Raw genomic sequence first — 9,489 nt, 5'->3', positions numbered from 1 at the left:
GTTGTCTGCTCTCACCACTACTATTTAACATAGTTTAGGAAGTTTTAGCCACAGCAATCAGACAAGAAAAAGAAATAAAATGAATCCAAATAAGAAAAGAAGAAGTAAAGCTGTCACTGTTTGCAGATGACATGATACTATACATAGAGATCCTAAAGATGCTACCACAAAACTACTAGAGCTAATCAATAATTTCGTAAAGTATCAGGATACAAAATTAATGCACAGAAACCTCCTGCATTCCTGTACACTAACAACGAAAAATCTGAAAGAGAAATTAAGGAAACAATCCCATTTACCACTGCAACAAAAACAATAAAATACCTAGGAATAAACCTACCTAAGGAGACAAAAGACCTGTATGCAGAAAAGTATAAGATACTGATGAAAGAAATTAAAGATGATACACACAGATGGAGAGACATACCATGTTCTTCGATTGGAAGAATCAACATTGTGAAAATGACTATACTACCCAAAGCAATCTACAGATTCATTGAAATCCCTATCAAACTACCAATGACATTTTTCACAGAACTAGAACAACAAACTTCACAATTTGTATGGAAACACAAAAGACACCAAATAGCCAAAGCAATCTTGAGAAAGAAAAACGGAGCTGGAGGAATCAGGCTCCTGGACTTCAGACTCTACTACAAAGCTACAGTAATCAAGACAGTATGGTACTGGCACAAAAGCAGAAATATAGATCAATGGAACAGGATAAAAAGCCCAGAGATAAACCCACGTACATATGGTCACCTTAATTTTGATAAAGGAGGCAAGAATATACAATGGAGAAAAGACAGCCTCTTCAATAAGTGGTGCTGGGAAAACTGGACAGCTACATGTAAAAGAATGAAATTAGAATATTCCCTAACACCATACACAAAATTAAACTCAAAACAGATTAAAGATCTAAATGTAAGGCCAGACACTATAAAACTCTTAGAGGAAAACATAGGCAGAACACTCTATAACATTAATCACAGCAAGATCTTTTTTGATGGACCTCCTAATGTAATGGAAATAAAAACAAAAATAAACAAATGGGACCTAATGAAACGTAAAAGCTTTTGCACAGTAAAGGAAACCATAAACAAGACAGAAAGACAACCCTCGGAATGGGAGAAAATATTTGCAAATGAAGCAGCTGACAAAGGATTAATCTCCATAATTTACAAGCAGTACATGGAGCTCTATATCAAAAACAAACAACCCAATCCAAAAATGGGCAGAAGGCCTAAATAGACATTTCTCCAAAGAAGATATCTGTATATCTGTATATTTGTTTGCCAACAAACACATGAAAAGATGCTCAACATCACTAATCATTAGAGAAATGCAAAGCAAAACTACAGTGAGGTATCACCTCACACTAGTCAGAATAGCCATCATCAAAAAATCTATAAACAATAAATGCTGGAGAGGGTGTGGAGAAAAGGGAACCCTCTTGCACTGTAGGTGGGAATGTAAATTAATACAGCCACTATGGAGGTTCCTTAAAAAACTAAAAGTAGAACTACCATATGACCCAGCAATCCCCCTACTGGGCATATACCCTGAGAAAACACTAATTCAAAATGAGTCATGTACCACAATGTTCACTGCAGCTCCATTCACAATAGCCAGGACATGGAAGCAACCTAAGTGTCTATCAACAGATGAATGGATAAAGAAGATGTGGCACATATGTACAATGGAATATTCCTCAGCCATAAAAAGAAATGAATTTGAGTTATTTGTAGTGAGGTGGATGGACCTAGAGTCTGTCATACAGAGTGAAGTAAGTCAGAAAGAGAAAAACAAATACTTTATGCTAACACATATATATGGAATCTAAAAAACAATAAAAAATAAAAATGGTTCTAAAGAACCTAGGGGCAGGACAGGAATAAAGACGCAGACGTGGGGAATGGACTTGAGGACACGGGGAGGGGTAAGGGTAAGCTGGGACGAAGTGAGAGAGTGGCATGGTCATATATACACTACCAAATATAAAATAGATAGCTACTGGGAAGCAGCCGCATTGCACAGGGAGATCAGCTTGGTGTTCTGTGACCACCTAGAGGGGTGGGACAGGGAGGGTGGGAGGGAGACACAAGAGGGAGGAGATATGGGGATATATGTATATGTATAGCTGATTCACTTTGTTATAAAGCAGAAACTAACACACCATTGTAAAGCAATTTTACTCCAATAAAGATGTTAAAAAAATAAAATGTGTTGGTTTCAGTTCCTTTTTTTTTTTAAACATCTTTATTGGAGTATAATTGCTTTACAATGTTGTGCTAGCTTCTGCTGTACAACAAAATAAATCAGCTATACATATACATATATCCCCATATCTCTTCCCTCTTGCATCTCCCTCCCACCCTTCCTGTCCCACCCCTCTAGGTGGTCACAGAACACCGAGCTGATCTCCCTGTGCTATGCGGCTGCTTCCCACTAGCTCTCTATTTTACATTTGGTAGTGTATATATGTCCATGCCACTCTCTCACTTCGTCCCAGCTTACCCTTACCCCTCCCCATGTCCTCAACTCCATTCTCTACATCTGCGTCTTTATTCCTGTCCTGCTCCTAGGTTCTTCAGAACCTTTTTTTTAAGATTCCATATATATGTGTTAGCATAAAGTATTTGTTTTTCTCTTTCTGACTTACTTCACTCTGTATGACAGACTCTAGGTCCAGCCACTTCACTGCAAATAACTCAATTTCATTTCTTTTTATGGCTGAGTAATATTCCATTGTATATATGTGCCACATCTTCTTTATCCATTCATCCGATGATGGACACCTAGGTTGCTTCCACAAACTGGCTATTTTAAATAGAGCTGCAATGAACATTTTGGTATATGACTCTTTTTGAATTATGGTTTTCTCAGGGCATATGCCCAGTAGTGGGATTGCTGGGTCGTATGGTAGTTCTATTTTCAGTTTTTTAAGGAACCTCCCTACTGTTCTCCATAGTGGGTGTATCAATTTTCATTCCCACCAAAAGTGCAAGATGATTCCCTTTTCTCCACACCCTCTCCAGCATTTATTGTTTGTACATTTTTTGATGATGGCCATTCTGACTGTTATGAAGTGATACCTCATTGTAGTTTGGTGGGTTTTTTTGTTGTTTTATACACATTTATTTTAAAGCATAATATATAAGAAAAAGTAGAGTGTCTCACAAAGCATTTGATAAAAAATGGCTTTAAGTACAATTTTTTATCTCTAAAGTCTCTACCAAGGATAAGTATATACACTTTTAGTCATAAAAGTGCAATTTTTTTTTTTTTTTTTTTTTTTTATAGTGAACATTCAAAGTACTTAGTGGTTTTTATTTTATTTTATTTTATTTTTTTTTTTTTTTTTTTTTTTTTAAACATCTTTATTGAAGTATAATTGCTCTACAATGGTGTGCTAGCTTCTGCTTTACAACAAAGTGAATCAGTTACACATATACATATGTTGCCATATCTCTTCCCTCTTGCATCTCCCTCCCTCCCACCCTCCCTATCCCACCCCTCTAGGTGGTCACAAAGCACCGAGCTGATCTCCCTGTGCTATGCGGCAGGTGACAGGGTGAGAGAGTGTCATGGACATATATACACTACCAAATGTAAAATAGATAACTAGTGGGAAGCAGCCGCATAAAAGTGCAATTTTAAAGGCAGATTTCAGACCTTTTAAGCTACATGATAGCTAATGGTCAGATAAAGGACATTAAAAATGTAAATTTATAAAAATTTGAGGAAATTCATGAAAATGTTTTGTAAACATTATAAACAAACATCTACCATATAATGTGGTAGATTTCATAATCTGCTTACAAATGCTTAAATCCTTTCTTTTATAACATTATCTTATAAAGTTATTATTATAAAGTTTTAAATATTCTGGTTTAATTTCCCTTATGTCACCTTCACTAATATCAAGCACAGGTTTGTACTACACATATATATACACTACTCTTTTCCTTGCATAATGTCCCTCCATAAGAATATCTTTAGTCTGAGGAAAAATCGGAGCATAGCAAAATTCTGCTTTAACTGCTTAATTAAGTTTTAAGTGCCCAGGTGATCTGGAAATGCTGCTTCAGACTTCTGAGCAGCAATGTAGCTCCTCTGTAGATCTCCCATCTTATCAGATACTGTTGCAAAATTAAAATGCGGCTTATACATGTGGGGTGCTAAGGACGAAGCAGCTTGCAACTGTGCAGTGCTCTTGCATGTTTGACATGGCCCTTCCGCATCTCCAGCACGGCCAGGTTGTTGTAGGTCTCTGCACGGTTATTGCTGTTAACCAGACCCAGCCTGAAGCACTGATGGGCCAGATTCATATCTCCTATTCCCACAGCTACATGTTCCAAGTTGTGCCAGACCTCAGCTACCTCCTCTTCATTTTCAGCCAGGGAAAGGGCATGTTCAAATGAGGTCAGAGTCATATCATACTGCTGGGCATAGAAGCAACAGAGCCCCAGGTTGTTGAAAAGCTGGCAGTTATAAACACCCTTCTGCAGGAATCGCCTGTAAAACCAGAGAGCTGCTTCTGGTTGATCAGAATAAAAATGGTTGCTTCCAGTGCATGCAGTGACTTCCACCTGAGTGTTGTCCTGTTTCAAAACCTCTTTGTGGTATTCAGTGGCTGATGAAATATTGTTCATTTCCTCATAGATCCTGGCAATTCCACAAAGTAGGGTTACTTCTCCTGGAAACTTATCTAAGCCTTGTTTGAAAAGATTTAAAGCAGTCACAGGTTGATCCAATGAGATGTAAACTTTTGCCAAGTAGAGAAACGTATCTACCATTTCCTGCTGCTTCAGGGCTGATTTAAATTGTTTTTCTGCTTCAAGATACATTCCTAACCTGTAGTAACATTCTCCAATCTGCACTTTCCACCACCAGTCCTTGTACTGAGAATGCTCTGTGGAAAGGGCAGCCAAATCCACAGCAGTCTTAACATCATTTTCATGATGAAAGATATACTCAAACAAAGCCTTTGCCAATTTAGGTTTCTGGGCATACTTTGTTAAATTCAGTCTAGATAAATTTATAAAAGGTCCATCAGGATTTGTAAGCATGGAAGCCATTACCAGCTTAAAAAATCTTCCAGATGAGCTGGTGATAGGGTAAGCTGTGTAGGCAGTTCTGGGTGTTCTAATGGCCTGTTCCATAGTGCTTGGCCTTCCACTTTGTACGCTGGGTCTAAGGAAACCTGTAATGGGTATTCCAGCTTGAGTGATTGGCCTGACAGCTGGACTAGGCCCTCCTGTCTGGTTACTTCCAGGGAGTTTCAGAGATGTTCCAGGACGTGGAACTTGAGCATTTTTGTTCAGTATCATTCCTGCAATTCCTTCCTGATCTATGTCAATTTCATCTATGTACACCACTTCATTTAGTGCTCGTGCTTTTAAAATCCGGGCTGCCAGCTTTGTAACTTTGTACAAGTTACTTTACCATGTGCCTCAGTGTACTCAATCTGGTCATAAGGGGACTTCTCCAGCATCTGCATGCACAGATCTGCACAGAGCTGGAACTTCCTGTGCCTAAAATAGCTCCAGGCCAGGAGCAACAGCTCCATCTCCAAGCCCATGGTGGCCGGGAACCAGCTGCGAAAGACCGGGGCCCAGCCCAGGGAGGGCAGGGGGCAAGGAGCAGCTCATTGTAGTTTTGATTTGCATTTCTCTAATGATTAGTGATGTTGAGCATCCTTTCATGTGCTTGTTGGCAATCTGTATATCTTTGGAGAAATGTCTATTTAGGTCTTCAGCCCATTTTTGGATTGGGTTGTTTGTTTTTTTTGATATTGAGCTGAATGAACTGCTTGTAAATTTTGGAGATTAATCCTTTGTCAGTTGCTTCATTTGCAAATATTTTCTCCCATTCTGAGAGTTGTCTCTTCGTCTTGTTTATGGTTTCCTTTGCTGTGCAAAAGCTTTTAAGTTTCAATAGGTCCCATTTGTTTATTTTTGTTTTTATTTCCATTTCTCTAGGAGGTGGGTCAAAAAGGATCTTGCTGTGATTTATGTCGTAGAGTGTTCTGCCTATGTTTTCCTCTAAGAGTTTTATAGTGTCTGGCCTTACATTTAGGTCTTTACTCTATTTTGAGTTTATTTTTGTGTATGGTGTTACAGAGTGTTCTAATTTCATTCTTTTACATGTAGCTGTCCAGTTTTCCAAGCACCACTTATTGAAGAGGCTGTCCTTTCTCCATTGTATATTCTTGCCTCCTTTATCAAAATTAAGGTGACCATATGTGTGTGGGTTTATCTCTGGGCTGTCTATCCTGTTCCATTGATCTATAGTTCTGTTTCTGTGCCAGTACAATACTGTCTTGATTACTGTACTTTGTAGTAGAGTCTGAAGTCCAGGAGCCTGATTCCTCCAGCTCCGTTTTTCTTTCTCAAGATTGCTTTGGCTATTTGGTGTCTTTTGTGTTTCCATACAAATTGTGAAATTTGTTGTTCTAGTTCTGTGAAAAATGTCATTGGTAGTTTGATAGGGATTGTACTGAATCTGTAGATTGCTTTGGGTAGTATAGTCATTTTCACAATATTGATTCTTCCAATCCAAGAACATGATATATCTCTCCATCTGTTTGTATCATCTTCAATTTTTCTCATCAGTGTCTTATAGTTTTCTGCATACAGGCCTTTTGTCTCCTTAGGTAGGTTTATTCCTAGGTATTTTATTGTTTTTGCTGCAGTGGTAAATGGGAGTGTTTCCTTAATTTCTCTTTCAGATTTTTCATCATTAGTGTATAGGAATGCAAGAGATTTCTGTGCATTAATTTTGTATCCTGATACTTAACCAAATTCATTGATTAGCTCTAGTAGTTTTCTGGTAGCATCTTTAGGATTCTCTATGTATACTATCATGTCATCTGCAAACAGTGACAGTTTTACTTCTTTTCCAATTTGGATTCCTTTTATTTCTTTTTCTTCTCTGATTGCTGTGGCTAAAACTTCCAAAACTATGTTGAATAATACTGGGAAGAGTAGACAACCTTGTCTTGTTCCTGATCCTAGAGGAAATGGTTTCAATTTTTCACCATTGAGAACGATGTTGGCTGTGGGTTTGTCATATATGGCTTCTTTTATGTGGAGGTAAGTTCCCTCTATGCCTACTTTCTGGAGGGTTTTTATCATAAATGGGTGTTGATTTTTGTCGAAAGCTTTTTATGCATCTATTGAGATAATCATATGGTTTTTCTCCTTCAATTTGTTAATATGGTTTATCCCATTGATTGATTTCCATATATTGAAGAATCCTTGCATTCCTGGGGTAAACACCACTTGATCATGCTGTATAGTCCTTTTAATGTGCTGTTGGATTCTGTTTGCTAGTATTTTCAGCTCCTATTTAGACAAGTAGAAAGGTATAAAAATCTATGTTTCAGAGATTGGTTCAAGAAGTCGGAGTAGAAGGACGTGTGCTCACTCTCTCTTGTGAGAGCACCGGAATCACAACTAACTGCTGAACAATCATCGACAAGAAGACACTGGAACTCACCAAAAATGATACCCCACATCCAAAGACAAAGGAGAAGTTGCAATGAGACGGAAGGAGGGGCGCAATCACAATAAAATCAAATCCCACAGCCACTGGGTGGGTGACTGACAAACTGGAGAACACTTATACCACAGAAGTACACCCACAGGAGTGAAAGTTCTGAGCCCCAATTCAGGCTTCCCAACCTGGGGGTCTGGCAACAGGAGTAGGAATTCCTAGAGAATCAGACTTTGAAGGTTAGTGGGATTTGATTGCAGGACTTCAACAGGACTGGGGGAAACAGAGAGTCCACTCTTGGAAGGCACACACAAAGTAGTGTGCGCAACAGGACCCAGGCGAAGAAACAGTAACTCCATAGGAGACTGAACCAGACCTACCTGCTAGTGTTGGAGGGTCTCCTGCAGAGGCAGGGGGTGGCTGTGGCTCACCACGGGGACAAGGACACTGGCAGCAGAAGTTCAGGGAAGTACTCCTTGGCATGAGCCCTCCCAGAGTCTGCCATTAGCCCCACCAAAGAGCCCGGTAGGCTTCAGTGCTGGATCACCTCAGGTCAAACAACCAACAGGGAGAGAACCCAGCCCCACCCATCAACAAACAAGCAGATTAAACTTTTACTGAGCTCTGCCCACCAGAGCAACACCCAGCTCTACCCATCACCAGTCCCTCCCATCAGGAAGTTTGAACCAGCCTCTTAGATAGCCTCATCCACCAGAGGACAGACAGCAGAAGCAAGAAGAACTACAATCCTGCAGCCTGTGAAATGAAAACCACATTCACAGAAAGACAGACAAAATGAAAAGTCAGAGGACTATGAACCAGATGAGGGAACAAGATAAAACCCCAGAAAAACAACTAAATGAAGTGAAGATAGGCAACCTTCCAGAAAAAGAATTCAGAATAATGATAGTGAAGATGATCCAGGACCTCAGAATAAGAATGGAAGCAAAGATCAAGGAGATGCAAGAAATGTTTAACAAAGAGCTAGAAGAATTAAAGAACAAACAGAGATGAACTACACAATAACTGAAATGAAAAATATACTAGAAGGAAATAATAGCAGAATAACTGAGGCAGAAGAACGGATAAGTGACCTAGAAGACAGAATGGTGGAATTCACTGCCATGGAACAGACTAAAGAAAAAAGAATGAAAAGAAATGAAGACAGCCTAAGAGACCTCTGGGACAACATTAAATGCAACAACATTTGCATTATAGGGGTCCCAGAAGGAGAAGACAGAGAGAAAGGACCCGAGAAAATGTTTGAATATTTGAAAATATCAGAATCAATTGAATATTGATTATAGTCGAAAACCTCCCTAACATGGGAAAGGAAATAGCCACCCAAGTCCAGGAAGTGCAGTGAGTCCCAGGCAGGATAAACCCAAGGAGAAGCATGCTGAGACATACAGTAATCAAATTAACAAAAATTAAAGACAAAGAAAAATTATTGAATGCAACAAGGGAAAAATGACAAATAACATACAAGGGAACTCCCATAAGGTTAACAGCTGAATTCTCAGCAGAAACTCTACAAGCCAGAAGTGAGTGGCATGGTATATTTAAAGTGATGAAAGGGAAGAACCTACAACCAAGATTACTCCAGCCGGCTAGGATCTCATTCAGATTCGACAGAGAAATCAAAAGCTTCACAGAAAAGCAAAAGCTAAGAGAATTCAGCACCACTAAACCAGATATACAACAAATGCTAAAGGAACTTCTCTAAGTGGGAAACACAAGAGAAGAAAAGGACCAACACAAACAAACCCACAACAATTAAGAAAATGGTCATAGGAATATACATATTGATAATTACCTTAAATGTGAATAGATTAAATGCTCCAACCAAAAGACACAGGCTTGTTGAATGGATACAAAAACAAGACCCATATATATGCTGTCTACAAGAGACCCACTTCACACCTAAGGACACATACAGACTGAAAGTGAGGGGATGGAAAAAGATATTCCATGCAAATGGAAATCAAA

The 9,489-nt window shown here is 39.0% G+C and overlaps 1 protein-coding gene across 2 annotated transcripts; it reads right to left on the bottom strand.

Moving 5' to 3' along the window:
- Nucleotides 1-4,056: 4,056 nt before the first annotated feature.
- Nucleotides 4,057-5,584, bottom strand: LOC133093275 (tetratricopeptide repeat protein 8-like). 2 transcript variants are annotated; one of them, XM_061193033.1, is made up of 4 exons: nt 5,464-5,584; nt 5,079-5,410; nt 4,221-4,988; nt 4,057-4,131 (listed from the first exon to the last, which is right to left on the bottom strand). In XM_061193033.1, exons 1-4 carry the CDS (start codon nt 5,582-5,584, stop codon nt 4,057-4,059), a joined length of 1,296 nt encoding a protein of 431 aa, XP_061049016.1. The 2 variants fall into 2 exon arrangements, with proteins under 2 accessions (XP_061049016.1, XP_061049015.1); XM_061193032.1 differs by having other exon boundaries at nt 4,221-5,410.
- Nucleotides 5,585-9,489: the final 3,905 nt, after the last annotated feature.

This window comes from Eubalaena glacialis, chromosome 6 (assembly GCF_028564815.1).
Source record: "Eubalaena glacialis isolate mEubGla1 chromosome 6, mEubGla1.1.hap2.+ XY, whole genome shotgun sequence".
Classification (NCBI taxonomy): Eukaryota; Metazoa; Chordata; class Mammalia; order Artiodactyla; family Balaenidae; genus Eubalaena; species Eubalaena glacialis.
This window is presented reverse-complemented; position numbering and strand designations above follow the sequence as displayed.